At 41.9% G+C, this 22,445-nt stretch overlaps 2 protein-coding genes across 5 annotated transcripts; one reads left to right on the top strand and one right to left on the bottom strand.

Annotated features, from left to right (window-relative positions):
• The first annotated feature begins 916 nt into the window (after nt 1-916).
• Nucleotides 917-2,395, top strand: uba52 (ubiquitin A-52 residue ribosomal protein fusion product 1). Its single transcript, XM_067229586.1, has 5 exons — nt 917-980; nt 1,427-1,538; nt 1,666-1,752; nt 1,843-1,945; nt 2,232-2,395. The coding sequence occupies exons 2-5, from the start codon at nt 1,436-1,438 to the stop codon at nt 2,323-2,325; spliced, it is 387 nt and encodes a 128-aa protein (XP_067085687.1). The 5' UTR covers nt 917-980; nt 1,427-1,435; the 3' UTR covers nt 2,326-2,395.
• Nucleotides 2,396-2,685: 290 nt separating this feature from the next.
• On the bottom strand, nt 2,686-21,666 carry LOC136935901 (homer protein homolog 3-like). Of its 4 annotated transcripts, XM_067229584.1 has the most exons (11): nt 21,237-21,666; nt 20,084-20,133; nt 15,362-15,518; nt 14,724-14,855; nt 14,384-14,491; nt 11,670-11,690; nt 9,562-9,692; nt 7,876-8,032; nt 5,621-5,734; nt 5,018-5,098; nt 2,686-4,781 (listed from the first exon to the last, which is right to left on the bottom strand). In XM_067229584.1, exons 2-11 carry the CDS (start codon nt 20,104-20,106, stop codon nt 4,596-4,598), a joined length of 1,110 nt encoding a protein of 369 aa, XP_067085685.1. In that variant the 5' UTR covers nt 20,107-20,133; nt 21,237-21,666; the 3' UTR covers nt 2,686-4,595. The 4 variants fall into 4 exon arrangements, with proteins under 4 accessions (XP_067085685.1, XP_067085686.1, XP_067085683.1 ...); XM_067229585.1 differs by lacking the exon at nt 20,084-20,133; XM_067229582.1 differs by lacking the exons at nt 20,084-20,133; nt 21,237-21,666 and adding an exon at nt 16,614-16,690.
• Between the last annotated feature and the right edge of the window lie 779 nt (nt 21,667-22,445).

The following is a 22,445-nucleotide window of genomic DNA, read 5'->3' as shown; positions in this document are numbered from 1 at the left end:
ACTTTTAAGAATAACACCGCATAGATCTTGGCTGTCTTAGCTTACACAAATGTTACTCTCCTGTCATGTTCATCCATCTCCTTGGAAAAAGAATGCACTGTTGTGCCACACCATGGAAACATTGATGGACTGTGAATAACAATGACGTCATAATCCTCTGTTTGAAAAGAAAGTCAATATTCTATTATAGCCCCTGATAAATCAATATCATCCCCAAATTGACTTTCACATAACAGAAGTTAGACAGACATAGACAATTTTAAGACTAAGTAAAAGTATTTTGATATTATCCATGCAAGTTTAATTGTATGTGGTCATGAAGAAAGAAGTTACTAGCCAGCTAAATTTGCTAGGAAGGCAATGAAAGTTATTTACCCATTCCATGGTATGCGAAGCCTGAATAGTTGGAGTGGGCTTCCTTCTGTGTGTCAAGTGTCCAGCATGCATAATTTACTATTTCCGTGGATAACCTTACAATATATAACGCACATTATCTCATGTTGCATGTTGTTGACCAGCAATGACAACAGAGTAATGACTTAGTAAACATATGGCAATCATGCAGCTATCTAAATTGTACTATGATCCCTGAAAAAAATAGTACATTTTAGACTTGATCAGGGCTGCCAACTTTTCAAAAAAACTTGGAGTGAGATGTGGTGGGGACAACCAACATTTTGCTGCATATAAAGCGAATGCTCAAGGTTTATTAACGAGTTCCAATCGTCATATTAATCATGACGAATTGACATATCCAACGCATTTCCATAAAAAGTAAAAAGACATCCATGTGTTTCAAAACACCAAGTAACAAGGAGGTGCCAAATGAGTTCATCAAAATGAACATGTATAAACACATTTTCAGTTTCTCAACAGCAGGTGGCAGTAAAGTTCACGGAGGTCACAATAGAAGAGGATGTGATGTAGTTTCCCTTCCGCCTCGCGCAACCTCTTTTCGTTGAGGCACAGCTATCGGCCGGGTGGGTACATAGTTTGTCCACAACGTCTTTACTAAAACTCTTTAGAAGACTATTTAAAAATGTCTCTTTGACATTCTAATGTCATCACGCTACTGTGGGAGTTTCTTCTAAATAATTTTGTTTGAACGTTTGAAACCAGAAAAGTCCCATAAAATGTTAAAATGTAATCTGCTCAAGCGAGCATGTGGCAGAGGCCTTGTGATAAAACACATTTGCTAGCTGCTAACTTAGCTAAACGGATGTGTGCTAACCATGCCCCGCAGAAAGAAATTTTTATATTTGTGATTAGTTGGATAGCACAGGTTGTACAAGTAATAGGTAGTTTAACCTAACGACACCACACGCATAGTCTTATTAGCGTGCGAAGATGGCTAGCCAGCGTGTGGTCAGTTTACCGCTGTGTTCGTCGACTAGACCGTAAACTAATAGGAAGTTTCTCTCCACAGCCTGCAAAGATGCAGATTTTCGTGAAGACGTTGACGGGGAAGACCATCACCCTTGAGGTCGAGCCCAGCGATACTATCGAAAATGTCAAAGCCAAGATCCAGGACAAGGAAGGTACGTCATCTTATTTTTAATAGCCAGGCATTGCATTTCATACTATCAACGATTATTTACTTGTAGGAAACTGGACTAATCATTTGGTTTGGGTTAACCGGAAAGATTAATTAATGTTTCTCCACAGGTATTCCTCCCGATCAGCAACGTTTGATTTTCGCTGGCAAGCAGCTTGAAGATGGACGCACTCTGTCGGACTACAACATCCAGAAAGGTAAGGGCGTCTTGTCAATAACGTTCATAAGTCCTTCAACGTAACGGCATAATAGAAAAGATGAATGACTATATTGTTTTCTGTCTTCAGAGTCCACCCTGCATCTCGTGCTGCGTCTTCGTGGAGGCATCATTGAGCCTTCTCTTAGACAGCTGGCCCAAAAGTACAACTGTGACAAGATGATCTGCCGCAAGTATGTCTCATCTCTTTCTGTGATTCCATTTTCTATTAGATCAGCACCTAGATGTACATGTGTTAGGTTTAAACTCCCATAACTGGTGTCAAGATGGCAAAGTGTCAATGAGGTGTGGGATTCAAGACACTGGCACTATCAAATCAGACTTCTTTCCCTAGACCTTCAGTGCTAGTTCTAATAGTTAAGCAATTTGTTGATTTGGCAATTAGACTAGAAAACTAGTGATTGTGGCTAATGCCGCTTTTACAAGAGTAATCTAAGTGTGGGCTGATTCATGTTGCAGGTGCTACGCCCGTCTCCATCCTCGCGCTGTCAACTGCCGCAAGAAGAAGTGTGGACACACCAACAACCTGCGCCCCAAGAAGAAGCTCAAGTAGACTGTGTTGTTGCCTTCTGTGGGCTTGATACAGAACTGTTCTGATCTGTTAAATAAATGGTAAAAAGACATCACCTTGTTTGTCATTGTGTTTATGTAGGGGTGGAGGTATATATCAGGACTATACAGAGGAACAGTTAAAGGAAACCATTTTAATGTAACTAGTTTGGTTGGATGCGAGCATCAATGGGATACATGATCAACTGTAAATGTTAGGCAAAGTGACACACTCAATGGAAAGATCCAGTCTCCAGTGAAGATGAGCTGGCGCAATGTGTAGTGTCCCAATTATGTAGTGCTAGTTAAGAAAACATTTTTACCTAAGCCATACCAAGTGACCACAAGACAAGATGTGAGATGAACATGATTCCATTTTAATATTCAAAAACAAGTACAAATGTTTTCAAGGTTGAATTATCTTTTACTACACTGGTTGTTTCAGTAAGACAACTTTCGTTTCCAAGATTGGTTAAATCAAGGGAGTGAAAATATGCACTGGCTTTAATCATCATGACTTGGATGTATTGAAGTGTTTTGAGGTATATCAGTACTACTGGGCTGTGTAAAAATACCTACCCAAAGGTTGCGATTTATGAAAATAGCAAATTAAAACAAATGACTACCCTGAAGCCAGTTTTAATACATGTGATTTTTCCAGGTGCATGGTAACAGAAAAATACATCTTTGGTACTGCATTTTGTGATGTGACTACAGTATCAATGTTGAACATGGAGATCTCATCCCTTATTTAAGGTTCTTAGTTCTTCAACCCTGGTCCTTGGAGCCGACTGTCCTGTATGCTTCAAATCTCCATGCTCCAACACACCTGATTCAAATGAATGGGTCGTTATTAGGCTTCTGCAAAGCTTGATAATGACTCATTCATTTGAATCAGGTGTGTTGGAGCAGGGAAAAATCTAACATAAAGGACAGTCGGCTTAGAGGATCAAGGTTGAAGACCGCTGATCATAAAGACACAATGCATACTGAAAATGAGCACACAATTTAAGAAAAGGGTTGATCAACAAAACATCCCACCTTTAGATGGTGTGGAAGTAATCCACTGACAGGCCAATCCATATTTAATAGATCACCAAAAAGAAACAAGGGCCTTTGGTGACACGCTAGCTTCGACCTAGGGATTTGTGCTTTTCCAGGACCAATACTATGATTAGTATAGCTTATTCTAGAATGATTGCACTTTATTTGTACCTACAATAAACGGAAGGCCTAGATCAAGTGGAGATAAGTTGCATGTAGATTGTGCTTGTTTGTAAGAGTTCAAACATTATCATTGAATTACTGTAGCCTAGAGGACCCGAGCTGAGCTGTTGGTCTGGTTGAACAGGCTGGTATTGAAACAAGTCATAAGTACCTGGTTTCTAACTACTTGTGTTACTCATAACTCATAATATAGTACACTAGGCAATACACATAACTTATTTTCCTTGGCAAATTGCTTTGCTGAGCTCATGCAGTTTTAAAATTATGTATCCGTGGTGATCAAAAATGTCTGCATTTTGAAGCAAAACCTAAGAAATCACGGTGTTATTATTATGGCAACTGTTAGTGTAATAATACATAGTGTTTGACACAATAATTTGATAATACTGACAAGTGTAAGACCCAAATATAAGGTAACCAAATGAACTTCTACATACATGGTGGCAATACTTATTTAGAGTCCTCATATGAATAGAAAATACCTTATGTATTCCTTATGACAGTGGTTCTCAACCCTGGTCCTCAAGTACCCCTTGTCCTGCATGTTTTAGATGTTTCCCTGTTCCAACACACCTGATTCAAATGAATGGTCGTTAGCAGGCTTCTGCATAACTAGATAACAACCCCTTCATTTGAATCAGGTGTGTTGGAGCAGGGAAACATCTAAAACATGCAGGACAGGGGGTACTTGAGGACCAGGGTTGAGAACCACTGCCCTATGAAACCATGTGTGAACATGTCCTTTTAGTCACCTGTACAGTGGGAGTAGGTGATTGCAAGGTGCCACACCTGAGGTGTGCTTGAGCTAACAACATTCAGAGCAAGCTTCCTTGTCAGTCGAAACTTCTTCCACTGGGTGCATCTCAATAGCCTTAAGCAACTTCCTTTTCTTTCTTCACCTGCACTGAGCACATGAACAGAGATGAGTCATTGCTAGCTCCTGATAGATATTATCCATGCTACTTTCACCTTTCATGCCTTTTTTTAAAGATAAGTACAGATGAAGGCAGGGAAGGCAATATATTCAGACTTTTTATACTATGGTGGTTATTTGTCAATGAGCTTGGCCAGAGTCTGTCGCAGGTCATTCAGGTCGTAGATCTTCACGTCAAGGACGTCGATGACCCGGCGTAGCTCGCCCTCTGCCTGCTCCCTCTCTTCCGCAGAGGAGGCCAGGGTCTGCTCCGCGCTGTGAACTTGCTGCTCCAGTTCTGCATTCCGCATCTCGATCTCCTAGAGCCCGGGAGAAGATCCACAAGTGACATTAGGGGAGCAGATCATTTAGAGAAATGGCTGTTTACATATGCCATTTCTTTCATTGAGTCACAGGGAATAAAAAAGGAAAAAACAAAACTAACAAGGATATCTATAATGTATTTGGTTCTGATGTATTATTCATTGTGACTCGTATTTTTGCCATCATGTGTTGTCCCCCCTAAGGCCTTCCACTATACCACCCGTCCAAGCACCTGAAGTCTCTGAACAGCCTCCTCTCTCTCTGTCTCCAACTTATGGACATCCAGTTTCTTGCTCTGTAGATTGTGAATTTCCTAAAAGAGAGCATATATGGGTGAAACCTTCTTCAATAATGCATTCATACTTCTCTTCCTACTCATTGGTTGACATATGCAAAATAAATGATTTATACATGTGCCCCCCCCCCCCCCCATCAAGGGATGGATGCAGTTTGTTTTCATTGTAGTACCTATGTAACACAAGCTCACTACATAACAACTTGATACAAATAAAACAAGTTTGCCAATATTTATGTTAATATTTTCTCCTTGTCAAATTGATCGAAAGGTTGAGTGACAGTTGTTCTATGAAACCAAGATTCTATCAATCAAACTAATACACCTTTAATCAAAGCAATTTCCTCTGACCTACATTGCCAAAAGTCTGCACAGTATGCAAAACATAATCTGAAGGGCGTTCCGTTAGGAAGGTGAAAAAGGATTTTAAATTATGCAGAGATGGTTGTGTGTGTGGTGGTGGTGGTCTTCAATGAACAGTTTGGTTCAACAATTCTTTCAACAATTTATTTTAAAGTCCCCCTTAAACGGTGTGCTCACTTCATCTTTAGCTTTAAGAAGGGCCTCCAGTTCCTCCAGGGACTGAGTGAGTTCATCCCTGGTGCCTCCATCACTGGGCCCCAGCTGCCCGCTCTGCACCTCCAGCTCTGCCACCTGGAAGCACACAAACACAAACACCCACCTGAGTACAGCAGTGAACAGGAGAATACCCCACGCCCTGCAACAATGACAACTAATTAATTTTCATTCGCGATTCGCTATGTTGCTCATCCCAAGAGGTCAGGAAATCTTTAATGCCAAATGTTCAAAAGATCTCAATGTTCCAGACTATATCACCATGGATACCTTTATTTTATTGTCAGAGGGAAGGGACATTAAAGGTGTGGGTTTCTCTTCATTTGACCCATTTCCATGCTTTCAGCATACAAAATGGGACAAACTTATGGATTGCAGTGTCACATGCTAATGTAATGAGTGACAGCTCTCCTAAATGAGAACACATCATCCAAGTCAGAACACGTGATATATATATATTTTTTTAACCATTACATTCTCTCCAATCTTATCCCCAACGATGTTTCCCCTTCAACCAGAAAAGTCCAACGGGTCAAACGAAACAAAATGACATGCGCTGACAGCCAACATTTGCATCACTCAATCTGCATCTCTTTGCACGTTTTCGAGTGGAATGTCAAAGAGCCTCTTTAATGCCGTGCCATCCATGCAGGAGTAAGATGCTGTAGGGGGGGAACACACTGCCAAAGGAGCAAGCACCATCTCATCAAATCCATATGAGACATCTGCCCTCTAGGGATCCAACTCTAGCATTTACATTACATTTACATTTAGTCATTTAGCAGACGCTCTTATCCAGAGCCACTTACAGTGAGTCCAGGGACATTCCCCCGAGGCAAGTAGGGTGAAGTGCCTTGCCCAAGGACACAACGACAGTTGGCATGACCGGGAATTGAACTGGCAACCTTCGGATTACTAGCCCGATTCCCTCACCGCTCAGCCACCTGACTCCCTAGCAACCACTAGCAGAATGTTTGGTCCAATCCACAGTGAACATGTTGTAAGTGCACAGACAAGGCTATGAAACCCTTTCCCTCCTCAAACATATGGAAATGGAGCTCTTTTTAAATGTTTACGCCCATATTCAGCTGATTGGGATGACACACAAACCGAATACAAGTAGAAGTTCAAGTCAGACAGCTGGGTATTGCAGCAGAATATCTGGATGAACCGAGCTGGAAAGGTTTGCAAGCCTTATGCTAGCATTTGGGAAGGTAAGAAAACAACAGATGGGTTCACAAAATCATGTGTTCCATCTCCCCTTCGTTCTGCACCGTCTGGAGTTTCGGTGCATGCGCAATTTCCTCGTACTCAAGTATCAAGGCAAGGAGTGAGAGGGAGGGCCAGGGACAGGAGCCCCGCTGCAGCGTCACAGACATCCCATAATAGATCAAGAGTAAAGGGCACACAATACAATGCGAGACTGGAGAGGGAAAGGAGTTCTCATTTAGAAATCACCCGCAGTTTCTCGAGTGATTTGTCATTCTCTTCCTAAGTGGGGCAGGGAGTGTGGAGGGGGGGAGAAAGGTGTCCTGTTCTCAAATCGCCTCGCTATACCGCCGTGCCAGGCCCTGGAGGCCTGCTCCACTTCCATCCACCTGGTTGACTTTGTTGCAGTCAAGGGATAACCTCCGTCTGGACCAAGATGGGTGTTCTCCCTCCGAGCAAAAAATAGGACGGTTCTGTTGACAATCGTTTCAGCGCAGATATGTGGTATTTCTGGCTGCCTCGTAGATAAAACTTGTTAATCTTGACCGAGGGCACATTTCTGACTTTTTGAATTAAAGATAGAAGTTATGTGTGAAGCTGTTTCACGGGCAGACTGTTGAGGCAAGTCAGACAGTTATGCTCTCAAGATGGAATAAACATCGACAACAGAATTAAACATGCCATTCTGAATGAACTCCACTTACTAGTTGAATGAAGTGTTCAAACTTTGATAATATATATGACTCATGCCACCACTGAGCTTCTCAAAGTTGTGATTAAGAATGTCAGGTTGATCCCCATACAAAGATTTTCAGATGTATTCTGGCCCACAACCTCTGCCAAACCGTTGTTTAAATCAAGCGATGTCACTCAATGTCATTTAAACTAAATAATACAAAATGTTCTTTTCTTTCGGTTCAAATCCCACTCCTGACAACACAGGGTGGCAACACCCTGTGTGGAGGAGGTGTCATGTCGTTTAGAAAACGCTCTCTGGATCTCCGTCTCACCTGATCTCGGAGTCTCTCCGTCTCTTCCTGGTACTCAGCCAGCTGTTTCTTCCACTGTTCCGCACCACTGTTAGCCTCATGCAGCGCCGCCACTAGCTTAGCATTGCTGTCTTGCAGGGTGAACAACTCGGCCTCAAGGTTGATCTCACATATAGACCTAAGGAGAAATGGAGGAACGGTTTCCCATTTAAAAAAACAGCAGCCATCGTTTTTTTTTTACCAACAACATCTATGTGCAGGTCAACTACATCTCCATAGCAACAGCATGTCAAACAACTAAACCTAAGCAATAAAATAGACATTTTAAGAGAAGAAAATTGGGAGTAAGAGAAGTATTTGTATGCCCAGACTGGTGTGAGAATGTTTGTGTGTTATTCTCATTAATTACCATGATGTTAACCAATGCTCATATGACTCACAGTGGTACACTGTCAGTAGCCAACTGTCTGTGGGTTAAAACTCCCACGCACACTGCCTCCACAACAAGAGAAAAACTAGGGCCTTGGGACATGGCTTGAGATGGCTAGTACACTTGCAACCCATACAAGATGCAGACCTTTGGCTTGTTGAATAGTATTGATTCTGTACTGTTTGTATTATGTAATATTTGCGTGGTGCTTTTTTCTTAGCTGCTACATTTATTATGAATGTGCGAACTGGTAAGATTAGCACGTAGGCAATTCCTGTCAAACACATCGTTAGTCAGACACTTGTTAGGCTGAGGGGACATGTCACTGTCTACATAGATGTGTTTGTGTGGGTCTACTTGGCAGTGGCATCCAAAGTGTTAACACATTCCACACCTCCTTGCAAGTCTCTATGGGAGAACAGCCGCAAAGAATCAGCTTCATACATGCAGGTTCAATTGTGGAGCGCCTAAGCCTGCGTGACTGGTATAGGGGCTTGCTCTTATAGAACTAATCTGTTTCTTCTACCGCTATGCACTATGTCATCTAATATGGCGCTGGGTTGAATTAGGTGAGACAGTTTCTCCGTCTCATCAGCCCAGGGAGGGAAAACTAAAGTGAGCTCTGTGTGAACGTGATGTTCCATTCACTTAGGCCTCCCTATATCTGATTCTTATGTTAAAAGACGGTACATAATTTGACTTTGTGCACACGTTTAGGCTTTTGTTCACCCTCAAGCCAGTGAGTTTCTCTTTGTGCTGCACGCTGAAACGGGCACTGCCCTAGAAATTAGAGGATGGGAAACAAAGTACTTATTCAGACTGTCATGCAACACAATTCTACTGCTCCTGTGACTAGGCAACCTAAATGTCTCATACTGTCATGTGTAACTGCGACTGTAGTTAAATAGTACAATATTAAGAAGAGACTAATCATGTGTGATGTCCGCTAGGTTTTGGGAGACTTAAGAGGGAGACCTTTTCCATCCACAGAGTTATTGTTTTCAAAATATTGAAGTGGCTATGTATATATATATATATATATGGTGCTTTATCATTAAACAGACGCCGTTTCGGTTGTCAATTCACATCCTGGCGTCCATTCCTCAATTACACAATAGCAGTAGATCAACTAACTCTTTGGATCCAAAATACAGCATATAATTTATAACTACAGTATATACACATTCAACCCCCCACCCCACCGCCCCCACCCACCGCCCCCACCCACCCACCACCCGCTCAATATGGATGAGTGGGCCCCACGTTCCCCACTATACCCTTCTGACAGCATCTTCTTGATGTGCTCCTTCTCCGACGTCATCTCCATGTCAGCGCTCTTGCTGCGCAGGAGCTCCCCAGGGCCGTTCACCGTCAGCAGCGGGGGGGAGTGGCGGTCCTCGGAGAGAGCCTGGAGGACCACACAGGGACGTCAGAACCGCAGCATGGAAACGGGACATCTCTCCAATCGCCACGTTTCAACATCGACATTTTCCTAAGTGTTCCTCAAAGCCTGGACCCTGAGTGAAGTTAAAGAGGACTCAGTGTTGGGTCTTATGGGTTGGGATATTAAGCTTCTAAACTTCCATCAGCTGAAATGGAAACCATGAGTATTGAAATGAAGTGCTGGCTGTGTGTCTTGGCTCCTTATCATCCGTTGTGTTTTGAAAAAGGAGAGAGAGACGCTGACTGTTCTGTTTGTCTCCCCAACTCCCCTGACTGCCTGAGAAATGCACAACCGATTCAATTTTCCAATGGGTATTTAGCGAGTACGATAACTCTAACATCACTTCTTCCTGTAAAATATATCTCTTGCTCCAATGTGACATGGGAACATTTTCCGAATTGATGTTTTATGGATTCATCTGACAAAGACCGGTTTTTTAAGCCTATTCGTTTATTCAAAATGCTGACAGTCATTCATATCAGCCAGACAGCTCATCAAAACAAATAAGCCAGTCTGGGACAGAACTCCATGAGCCCAAAGCTATTGTGTCTCTTCTCAGCCTCCATATCCGTTGCACAGGTTCAAAGTTGAGCATCTAAGCATGAGTGGGGAGCAGTCGGCAACCATTACTTTGTGGTGCATGGAGCAGCATATGGCGTCTTCACTTTGGAGTGATTTAAATTCAAAGGCAAACTGGCTAAGTTACAAATGTTGCCCTTTATTTGCTTGCCAGTGTGCCGCAGTAAGCTGTTTATTCAAATGCCGAGTGCACGACTGAAGCACAGTTGGTCTTTTGCAGGTTTCATAGTTTGTTACAAAAGGGGTTAAATGTGACAATATTAAACCTGTGCTTTGTGACAACAAACCGGCTCCTTTGTTCGACTGTATCTAACAGGCTTTTTTGAAGCCTCTTTTTAGTGCTGGCCCAATTCAGCAAGATAGCCATGGCTTAATTGCACAGCAGCAGCTTGGCTAGAGCATGTTTACATGTTAACACTGAGACTAAGGAGAACCTTCACTTCAGATCCTGCTTCCTGAAAACCTATCACAGCTGTAGTGTAAACGGGTTGGTGAACAGTGTTTTTTCCCCTCTTCCTAGTCCTCTGTGGCCAGATAGAAAACCAAACTTGAGCCTGACAAACTCAAAGTGCATCGCTGAACCATTACACCGCTGCACTCAAAAAAGCTTCCATTATTAATTCCCTTCTCCGACTCGGCTCTGTGTATTCCCCCCCCAAGGAAGTTGTTCTACTTGTTTGGCCCCGATGCTCTCTCCCTCAAACCTTACAGCCAATATCGGGGGGGGGGGGGGAAATAATAATAATCTACAGTAGAACTATATGGCATTATTAAAAAGAAGAAGAGCTAAGTCCAAAGGGGAAAGAACCAGGGAATCAAAGCTTAGAGGACTCCACACCAAAGTCCTTCAAGCAAGGGAACAGAGATCTACATTTAATTATTCATATTCTGATTCATGTTTAAGTAATATGTGGTGGAATTACACATTTGCCACTCATTTTTATTAATGTATTCCAAGCGGAGAGAATGTAAATATAAGGGTGATATCACTCAGCAGAATAGCGATATGTATGGCCTTCGATATATTACTATATTGAAATGGGCTTCTCTATCTTACACATGGTTTATACATGTACTACAACTCTCATATCACCTTATTATCGCCCTGCTCTGTTCATAATTAGTTATCTGATGTGTGCAAGGCTATATGGGGACAGGTACAGCTGTACTGTCTGTGAAATGGAAAACTAAATAGTCTCAGTCTACCGTACTGTAATGCATTGTTGATTACAATTGGATCTCCCCTGTCCAATCAAAAATTCACAATGGAGACCATCTTGGAATGTTGAGGATGGCTCTTTTGGAGTACAGGATGTGGCGTGCTTGCTGTGTCAAGAGGGGTGTCACAGACATAGAACTCACCTGAGAAAGCTGGGAGGGGAGCTATCCCATGATGCATCAGGAGCAGGGGGAATTCATGGTGGGAGAAGAGAGTGGAACACATAAAAACAGAGCTCATAAAATGTTCCCATCAGCACAATTTTAGTGGGTGTTCGAAACACAACAATAAATGACATGCATTGAGGGATCACACATTGCTACGGTTGATGGTTGCAGATAACTCTTTACTTTATTAAATATTCAAGTGTTCTCTACATATATCCGGAGAGCTTTCAAACTTACATCTCTGCACCACGGAATATCAACGCTTTTACTTATTAATACGAGACTTTGTCCGACCAGTTTCTCTTGCTTCATAGCTTTTAATGCCTTTTTTAGGTTGTATAGCCTTTTTTCCACTCTGGCTGCCAATGGAAACTAGCCTTTTGGCTATAATAGGGTGCATTTACATTTAAATGTTCATGAATGTACACTTTTCCTCTTGATCAAATAAATTACATTGAAATTGAAATGTTCCTGTTTGTACGTCCTTGGCCTGAATCAAAGAACTAACCGGCTTTATTAATTGATGAGGCCCAAATCTAGGTCCGTATTTGATGCACCTTTGTAAGAGCCGTGCTCTTTGTGACATTACTTTTGCGTCTACATCTTATTAAATATGGAACGGAGTCTAAGGACATCATGTATGGCACTGGATCACAGAGAATCATGTATCCTATCCTATGTGCATTTGATCAGAGAGTCAGGTGGCTGAGCGGTGAGGGAGTCGGGCTAGTAATACGAAGGTTGCCAGTTCGATTCCCGGTCATGCCAACTGACGTTGTGTCCTTGGGCAAGGCACTTCACCCTACTTGCCTCTGGGAGAATGTCCCTGTACTTACTGTAAGTCGCTCTGGATAAGAGCGTCTGCTAAATGACTAAATGTAAATCAGACAATTATGAGCAGAAATAGATTGAATGTGTCAAACAAGATGGAAAAGACTGTTGGGTGGCAGGCATTAGGACCCAGCCCTGTGAGAGAATGGCAGCACTGGTGGGGTGGAGGAGGTGTGCACTGATTCATCCGTAAGGTGATTCGTTCAAGAGCGGTAGTACAGTGCTGAAATAAAACTGTCACAAGACACTTATACCCTATTCGCTTCAACAGGGGTCTCTTCAAATCTAAAGCTCGAGGGCTGAAAAAAGCCCAGCTCCAACAGGCATTGAATTGATTTATTGATTAATATTCAGCCTTTATATTGATATAAGCAAGGGCCATGCTCATTCATGTTTGGGACTCGCCATGCCGACGAGACACAGTTTAGCCTGTGTAAGTCTATGCATACTGTAGCTTGGTGTGTAAACAAACAGAAAAACTGCCTGAAAAAAAAGCCAGGGTTTCATTCTAATCGAGCAAATGGTTAGATGTTTATTCTCACAATCCAAAAACTCGAAACAAATCAATGAGCACGTTGTTAGTTTTGATTGCTTGAAAAAAACTGTGATGGATTCGGCCTGCATGCTGCTTCTAACCCTTCAGCCCTCCCCTGCGGTTCTGATCGTGTGTGTGTGTGTGTGTCAAGAGGGGTGGGGGCTTCAATCAACTGTACAAAGAAATACACTGCAGACCGTTTCCTAGGTGACCTGCAGCTGTGTGAACTATGGCCACAGGAGACAAATACATGTTTCCACATGATTCCAAACACAAGGCCTTAATCATGTGATCAGTGAAACGCAACACACTGGACAGAATTCCCTGTGAACAGATCAACATTCGCATCAGTGTATTCCTTTAAACCTAGTGCTTGTTATGTCAGAATACTGGACAGGATAGCTATTGTATAACTGGACAATGAGGAGGCAGTGCCACGCAACAGTACAATGGAGAATTTCTTCTCCGGGAACAAGCTCGACTCCAGAAAATAAAAATTCTGCCTTTCGTTTAGTCAATATTCACCTTCCTCAATTCTTTCCTCTCACAATTCATTCATGTTGTTGCAACAACCAAATTGGTCTGGCACTTATCAAACGATGGATTCCAATTACTTTTCAACAATAGGACATCAAAATGAACTGTATTAGAGATGAATTCAGGTTGTCTCTAATGACAATGAATTGAACAACAATGGTCCTCAGAATGCAATTAGTTAGCATTTACATTGTTTTCTTTTTTAAATTGGCTCATAAGCCGATCACTCACTCGTTACTATTCGAATTACAGAAATAATATACCCTCAAAGAATGATATTCCTGCACACAACATCAACAATAATGGAGACTTTTCTCTGACGTACAATTTCAGTCCCTCCTTCAACTGACATTTAGATGTTATCATTTCAATCAAGAAAATACCCCACATTGATGGAACAAAGGCTGCTATTGTCAGTCCATTTCAACAGCGGCCTAGATTCTTAAAAAAAAAAAGCACCCTCGCTTTATAAATGATCCACCCAACCCCCCCTCCCTCCCTCTCAATCCCAGGAGGTGAAAATATATCACAGTCCCTCAGTTTAACTTGAAATGAGCATTTTGTACGCTCTGAGTCCCAATTTTTATGCATGAAATCCCTAATAGAGTGAACCAAATGTGAACATTATAGAATGCCCAGAAAGAGCGTCGAGGTGGATGCTACCTAAGTGTCTTAAATTGTTTTGTGTGTGACTGCATGGCTCCATGTGGAGTGCTGCTAAACCTTCATGCTCTTTACTGCTTAGTGTGACAGGAAAAACAAAAACAGGTGAAGTTCCGGCTCTCACCTGAGGGGCGGCGATGTTCAGAGCAGGGTTGGCCAGTTCAAACTTCTCCTGGGATTTTTCCCGGGCCAATCGAGCCGCCTCCTTCACTTCCTTGAATTGGTCTGAAAACTAAAAAAAATCAGAAGAGTAAATATATATAAAAATACATATATATATTGTGTCGGGTTGGAGGGAGGTAGTACTGTAAGTTGGTCTCTCTAAAATGTTACACACAACACTATATATATATATACACGTTACATTCATAATATTAGACTTGTCATCCAGTGTTGTGTGTAACATTTTAGACTGATTTTCTTGAAATAAGTTGATTGTTGTTCGTCCATGGATACTGCCTTACCTGCTGAAGCTGCTGTTCTGTGGCAAAGCCCAGGCCATACACGGTGTTGGCCCGGCTGTCCGCCCACTGGCCGAACTTCTGTGACGTCTTGGTGAAGGTCATGTTGGGGGTCACGGTGCTGTTAATGATGGCCTGAGATGAAAGAAGATGGTGGAATAAAAGACTGGAGATAACAGCCATGCAGATGAAACGGAACAGTTCAGGTAGAGAACATTTTCATGTAATATCTTTAATGAGATATACATAAAAAGGATTCATTTTGTTCTTCTGTAGGCCAACAGAAAAAAAATCTGCTGCTCCTTTTCAACAAAAAACACTCAAAATGACCTTTTTTTGTGGGACAAGAATCAGACAGGACTATGAATGTCTCTCTTTGGGAGGCTCATTAGCCAAACAGCGGGGGAGCTTGTCTGCAATGAAAGCAGGTGCCCCTTCCACATCAAAGAGACCAACTTACAGTACTACCTCCCTCCAACCCGACACAAGTCTCCACTAATGGCGTGGGCCCCATGGAGACCGTGCTGTCGAGTAGGCCTGTGTGAAATGTGAGGAGGAGGGCGAGAGAGAGAGAGAGAGAGAGAGAGAGAGAGAGAGAGAGAGAGAGAGAGAGAGAGAGAGAGAGAGAGCGTTCCTTTCACCTTGGTTCCTCCGACGCTGATGATGCGGTAGACACTGCGGTTGGCATCGAAGAAGAAGGAGACGGTTACGGCGTGCTTGCTGGCGGGGAGCCAGTTGCGCTTGGTGGCCGGGTCAATCTGGAACACGTGCGCACGGGCGCTGAAGATGGGCTGTTCCCTTCAGGGCAGAACAAACAAACAAGAGATGGGATAGGTATAACAGTGAAGCAGTCTCGTCAGTTGCCTTGTTTCAGTCAAAAGCACGGTGAAATGAAGGACATTTACAGTATGTAAATGTAGGGATTTGATCCGTCAATCAGTCCGTTGGTTCTAAAACCAACAGAGGACCATCATACACAACTGTAGGTGTGATTACCATACAATGGTTTGTTTTCAGATGCAAATTCCTGCTTTAAATCCAGATAGTCCCTTTAAACATTTCATTGTTTTGAATAGCCCGAGGACGTTCTCATGGAATGAGGCCAAGCCATCTGTCTAATGAACCTATCAATGGATTATAGTTAGAGACTTCCTAAAGCAACAGTCTCTTTAATTGCGTGTTGCTTTCTTATTTGAAGAAGAGAGCCAGATCCATCAATTAAAATGAGATGCTGATGGTGACTCATCTGCATTAAGTGAACACAACGTTACCCCGCTAATAGAATTTACACAATGCTAACAAATGCTGTGTACTCCCCCCCCCCCCCCCCCAATGCTATCCAATTGGATATATATTGATATTAATGAGCCATGCCAGAAGGCCTCTGTGTGCTTTGTCAAGAGAACAGAAATAACAAGGGGATATGCCTATATGAAATAATACAGGCTGAACATTCTCCATCTGTTTTACATAGCAGTGATGTGATTGTTCTTTCTTAGCTCACTGGGCCCAATGAGAATCCTCTACAGCCAAAAGCAACACAAGTGTAATCCTCCAGTTGTAGTCTGGGAAAAAGATGATTACTCAATAATAAACCCTACAAGCATATAAACTTAATGTAAGATTATACTGATCTTAAAATGGTGTAATAACAAAGATGGGTAATAGGTTGTACTGCTTTCATTGTTTTTTAACCATCTTTGGAAACAGCATAAAGTATACAATCTGAAGGCAAGTGTCTGTTCTCACGAAATATCACGACCCGTAAATCACAGGAAGCCAGGCGTCAAAGTCAACACAACTGAGTAATCAAATGTAAGACAATATTGTTGGAAACACCATGTGCACGGATGTCAGAACAACATTGCTTCATTTCAAAATGAATCTCCTTACATAATTGGATGTCTCTGTGTCGAGAGGACAATGTCAGCTGCCCTTTTTGGACCTCTAGGAAGCTCATCATTCATCGGTCAGGTTACATCACGTGGAGACTTGATGACGTGCATAGATTAGCATAGATTAAATTCTTAGTGAGAGAGGCAGGAACTATAAAGCATCAGTGGGTATCCCGTAACAGGAACTGATCGAGAGTCTACAGGGCCCGGAGAAGAACTCAGCTGTAAAGAGGCCACATCTCGCACTGTTGCACTTGTGAAGCCTCTTGACTGCGCCTTGAGTGAAATGTGTGTGTGTGGATGGGTCCAGCGGGAGGGGGGGGGGGGGGGGGGCAATGTGGTTAGAGCTCAGAGCAGTATTCGTGCCAACTGAACGGAGAGGACAAGGATAGGGAGGAAGCCACGTGGAGGAAGAGGGGGGGAGAGGGGGTTCACGAGTAAGGGGCCTTGACTGATCGGCTGGCCTTCCCTACAACGCCAACTTCACACGGTCATGAAAGACCCCTGGGGGCTAGCTAGTACACCACAATTAACCATTCACTCGATGTCGTCCAACATTCCCCTAACATTCAACCAGCCTTTAAACTGCCACTGCAAACTGTGACAGCTTTATTGTGTTGTGCTGCAGCCCAGACACAAGGTCACACTTCTCCACAGGGTCTAAATGCAGAGGGCCGTCCAGATAGATTATCAGTTATTTTCCAGCCCGGTCATATTCTCTCCTTGAGCAACCCCTCCCCCCCACCACATCTATAAAGCTCATTAGCCAACCATGCATGAACTGAATGATAATTGTGCAATTGTGTGCAGTGCAGAGATTTGTTTTTATTGGAATCAAATGTGCCCTATATATATATATACACTAGTTAAAATACATTCTAGGAGAGTGTTTGCACTAACAAGACAGGCCATCACTACTAAATATGCAAAAAGGAATAAAAGGTCCTAGTGTGATGCACCACTTCTGTGCTTTTCGGCTCCTGCCCTTTGCTAAATCCATGTTTCAACAAAGCAGAGTTGAAAGGCTACAGCCTGAGTCTGTACAGGACGGCCTCATCCCAAAATAAGCATGCTGGGTAACTGATCACCTCAAAGAGGGGAGGAAGTAAAAGTTACAAATCATTTTAATACAGCTGCACAAGCTACTGTTATAAGTGAGTCAAAGCTGTGATGTAATGTACTAGAGATTGTGTTGCCTTCATGGCCAGCAAGGTGAGTAGGACAGCTGGCAGTGGACAACTGGATGGAGAGACAGCAGGGTAAAGCTGCTCTGTTGGCTGTGGGCCCATCTTGACTTCCACACTTATCTATATTTCATTACCTCTTTCTTTCCCTATGCAGGCTTATATCCTATAGATTCAAATCAATGTTTCACAGAAATTCAATAAAGATGAGTAGTCGTTTCTTGTATGTATAGAAGTCAAGTTGCAAGTAGGAATCAGACATTTTAGGTAGATGGATAAGGTCAAACTCAAGTTTGGGATTAGACCTGGTTTTGGGGCAAACTTCAGACTAAGAATCATTCATTCATTAGTCAGTAATAGTATTGCAATCTAAAGCTTTGGAATCACAATTGCAATCATTATTAACAGCACCACATGTACAACCAAAGTGGGCAGTACGTCATTAATAACGTATTCAAGTGTGATTATCTATGATCCTCTTTAAGAAACGAACGGCTCAACTCAATCTCACTCGATTTAAACCGAGACGGAACAGCAGATTGCACTTTTCTGACACATTTTGAGTTTATCCACGCGGCACACTCCTGCCGTGACCCCTGGGTGTGTTGAGGCGGCCGCAGACACTTGTGTCACTGCTCGATAATCCCTCTCACTTGTCTCTTCGTCTCATGCTTAAGCTCCCTCTGTAATTCATCTCCCAAATCCACTGATCTGAAAAATGGCCCCCGATGCGGATCAGCTGCCCCCTCTAACCAGCCTGAAGATACCCATGACTTGTTTTGTAGTCCAGCAAAGCTTCAAACTGCCAATTTGAGCTCCACAGCCATAAATAGCTCAGATAAATACATGCTGAGACAGCCATCTCTGCTGCAATTTAGCACTTGCTGCTAAGTGGAGTGCTCCTATGCTATACCTAAGATAGAAAAACAGTCAGATGTCTGGAGAATAAATAAAGGTGGTTAGAAATGAGTTTTCTGTTATCAAAAAGACAATCCAAAACCTTCACTCACCACATCATCTTAAGGTAAGTGTCCCCGACATTCAGGATTTAGTAACTGTTCTATAAAATACCAAACACACTCCCAAAAATGTAACATCGTCCTCTAATCTAAACTGTAATCCAAAAATTTTGAAAATGCACCACTGTGGCACTGATTGCAAGCTCTGAATTACCATTGTTGATGTTTTAAGGCATCTATTGTAGTGGCACTACTACAAATGGTAGGCCATTTGCAGCAATTTTGGATTATCGCTTAAAGGTCCTCTGGAAAATTGCCAATTGCTACATTTCGAGATCACTTTGTTTACTATGCCATGTAGGTTTTCCACATGGGGTTGTGCAGAGGTCCTCTCTGAATTAGGTCGATTTGCCACTCCTACCAAGAGCAGGTAGGAGTGGCACAGTCTTTGTAATGAAAGAGTGGAATTTGCATGTATAAAAGAGTTACATTTACTGTAGCTCTCTTTCAAGGGTTTAATTCCTTTGACCCCCCACTGACACTCGACAGACCCTCGATCCACATTCCTGTGACAGCGCAAGTGTCGGGCTCAGTTCAGCAACATGACACTGCACAACTAAATACCAAAATAGCATTTGAGAAACGCTAACTCATAGATACTCAACAGCAAGTCTACATTTCAGCACCCATTGGGCCTAAATGTTGGGAAAAAGTAATTAATTTTCAAATGTTGAATTAAATTAAGAGAACCCTGTAGAAACGTCTTGATGAAGCAGACAGACACTAGTCACTGGGGACCTGACGATGGCACTAATTAAATGAGGATTTGAGCTGTGCTCACACTCATTATCAAAGGTCTTTTGATTGCAAAATTGCTCAAACACGCCAACTACACAGGACTCTTAACTTAATTAAAGGTCAGTGGTTATGTTGCGTCTGGCAAATGAATTGCTCTAATAAAGACATGAAGTTACTTGGAGAAAGGTCTATTAAGCCAGAGCAGAGGGACCACAACAGCAAATCAAATCAAAAAGCAATAAAACAGATCAACAGTCAACGGAAGACAATTCCAGATAGTCAATTGGGACACTAATTTGACCACAAAATAAATCATATTTTGATTTAAATCAAATGAAAATTATAGTAAATGGATGACTTACAAAAGGTAGGTTTACAAATGGGTTGATTAACATAATAGCACAAGTGCACAACCTTGATAGGGCACAATTAGGGGCAGGAGAAAGATTTGGGTGGATGAGAGAACACCTTGGCTGGAAGAGATAATGGACAATGGGCAAGCACAACATAAAACATGTCTATAATACCTTTCTTTGTGTAGTGGATACATTATTAGTGCTCATGGAAGGATCCTCTTCTGTGATAGAAAAAGGGAAAGAAGGCAAAAGCAACACAATGAAAAGGTGTTTAACAAGTGGGACTTTATCAAGGATTGAGTGAACTTGTTTTCAGGGCCAATTTAACTCAATCGCAAATTAACCTTATGATGTTTTCTTGTTCAAAATTATGCTTTTCGTGGTACGCTGTTGGGATTCATCACATTGTTTTGATGCTAAATACTTACTGATGTGTTCTAGTCACGAATGTATTTAAGAAACAAATTATTGTCTGAAGAGCTGCTCTGTTACTTGCAGGAATAATTCAATGAAGCAACATCTACCTTAACTAATGATGGTATCTTCAATAGCCTTTAAGCACATCTTGACCTGTTTTATTAACATGAAAATATCCTTTCTGGAGGGATCTGAACGGACTAGGATCATACAGGTATACACACGGCACCAAGAGACGTCTGTTCACCGGTGTCCTGACAGAATCAATGATCAGTATCGCTGTGACCCATCTCTGTCTTAAGTGTCTACGTGTAGAGTGGAAAAAGTATGAATCCGCTGAAAGCATTAAAACAGTTGACACATCATTATGGTGTGTGTGTGTGTGTGTGTGTGTGTGTGTGTGTGTGTGTGTGTGTGTGTGTGTGTGTAATACAGTGATACTCCACAGTTGACTGTGATTATTTGACCAAATCAAATCAATTTGTATCAGGGATGTCATTGAAATGAGGTCAAGTTGTCATGGCAGTAAAATAGCAAGACCAAATCCACTGATACTAATCCCAATAGTATGTCGGTTAATGTGGCTAGATAACTACAGTGTGCAATTTAAAGGCAGTAATAAAACGTTTAAGTCCTCAAAGCAAACATGCAGGCTATAGTAGTGTAGTTAATAGATTAACGGATCCAACCGTAAAACCTGTACGGCATAGGCCTACTGGAATAGTTGGAGAGTCCGTATCAAATAGGTAGGCTACATTTTAGTTACGCACCACCTTGAACTCATGCAAAACTTCACTTTTTTTCTTCTTCCAAAAGAAATTCAGACGTCATCTGCATACGTTTTACAAAATAATGAAACAGCGATTAAACCTAACATATGACGGTTAACATAGCCTGCTGTACTCACCCCATGCTAAAGAAAAAACGTTGTGTCTATGTAAAATCCCAGTCTTATATTTTACGTAGGCTATACCAAGTATTTTCTCTTTTGTCTCCGAGTGGATATGTAGGCTACAAATCGTCTCATATGTCACAGCAAGTTTCACGTTGCGTTACATATCTAACACCAGAACTAATCCACGTAGATTTCTTTAGTTTGTTGCAGTAGTGTTTTCAAGTGTTGTAGTTTTGTCCTTTGAAGTCAACTGCACAATTACAGCTTTCCTTTGTCCGTATCTCCAGCGAATCACGTCTTCCGAGTACTTCTCTAACCTAAAAATGTAACTTCTCTCAGAGAAAAACAATTTTAAGTGCGAATTTATTGCAACCACTGATAACGGTCCTCTCACGACAGTGAAATCCGTCTTTAATCTTCACTTTGTTGTCCCTCGTTACTGTGCCGATGTTCATAATACTAGTATCCCATTCAAGAAGCCTTAGCTGTCCAATTTGAATTTGAGATCTTCTTCGACACCACCTGGTGGTTACTATTCCACGTATCCAATTACGTTGCACTTAAAGCCATTACACGTGTGAAATGTTATTTTACAGTCATCTGCCAGCTGACGTGAAAGCATTCTCGCCACATGTAATGAGGTTTGATTTTGTCTGGTAGACTAATGGAATTAGAATATTTGATTTCAAATGATTGATTTCCGGGATCCGCTGCACAAGTGGCTGGTAGGTCGGATTCGAAGTTGAAACACAAAAACGGTCTGTCAAGATGATAGTAGCCTAGATCTGCGCGGTCATTTCCAGGTAAAAAAAAAAAATACACGTCAAATCTGTTTATCTATTTATTTTTTCCCCAAATACTTACTGGAGCACACTAGTGCTAAAGGCATTTACAGCATTATCATTTTTTTTCTGGATTATTTTTTTTGCCTGTTTAGAATTCTCAGAATTGTTTTAATCTGAAAAGCAAAGCAATACTATTGAAATACAACAGAGAGAATGTGGGATGTATCCCTTTCGTATTAGGTGCGTCGTGCACTAATCATGCTGTGCATTGGCCTATTTCAGACCATTCATCTCAGTCCTTGACTGCTGTGTTCAAATCTGTAGGGACTGTTGTTCAGTGTATGAATGTACATTAACCCATCCACATGTGTGTTTCAAATGAAATAATGTGTAAATAGGCTGAGGCAATTTAAAAGTTGTTATCTAATCAAACACA

Source organism: Osmerus mordax, chromosome 26 (assembly GCF_038355195.1).
Source record: "Osmerus mordax isolate fOsmMor3 chromosome 26, fOsmMor3.pri, whole genome shotgun sequence".
NCBI lineage: Eukaryota > Metazoa > Chordata > Actinopteri > Osmeriformes > Osmeridae > Osmerus > Osmerus mordax.
This window is presented reverse-complemented; position numbering and strand designations above follow the sequence as displayed.

What these genes read in the sequence shown, in the direction of transcription:
- uba52 (XM_067229586.1), top strand. Translation starts at nt 1,436, where the DNA reads ATGCAGATTTTCGTGAAGACGTTGACGGGGAAGACCATCACCCTTGAG. An exon ending in CAAGATCCAGGACAAGGAAG is followed by an intron (nt 1,539 to 1,665) that starts GTACGTCATCTT and finishes GTTTCTCCACAG; the next exon opens with GTATTCCTCCCGATCAGCAA. An exon ending in GACAAGATGATCTGCCGCAA is followed by an intron (nt 1,946 to 2,231) that starts GTATGTCTCATC and finishes TTCATGTTGCAG; the next exon opens with GTGCTACGCCCGTCTCCATC.
- LOC136935901 (XM_067229582.1), bottom strand. Translation starts at nt 16,687, where the DNA reads ATGAATGATGAGCTTCCTAGAGGTCCAAAAAGGGCAGCTGACATTGTC. An exon ending in TCAGCGTCGGAGGAACCAAG is followed by an intron (nt 14,856 to 15,361) that starts GTGAAAGGAACG and finishes CTTTCATCTCAG; the next exon opens with GCCATCATTAACAGCACCGT. An exon ending in TCCCCTCCCAGCTTTCTCAG is followed by an intron (nt 9,693 to 11,669) that starts GTGAGTTCTATG and finishes GTGGTCCTCCAG; the next exon opens with GCTCTCTCCGAGGACCGCCA.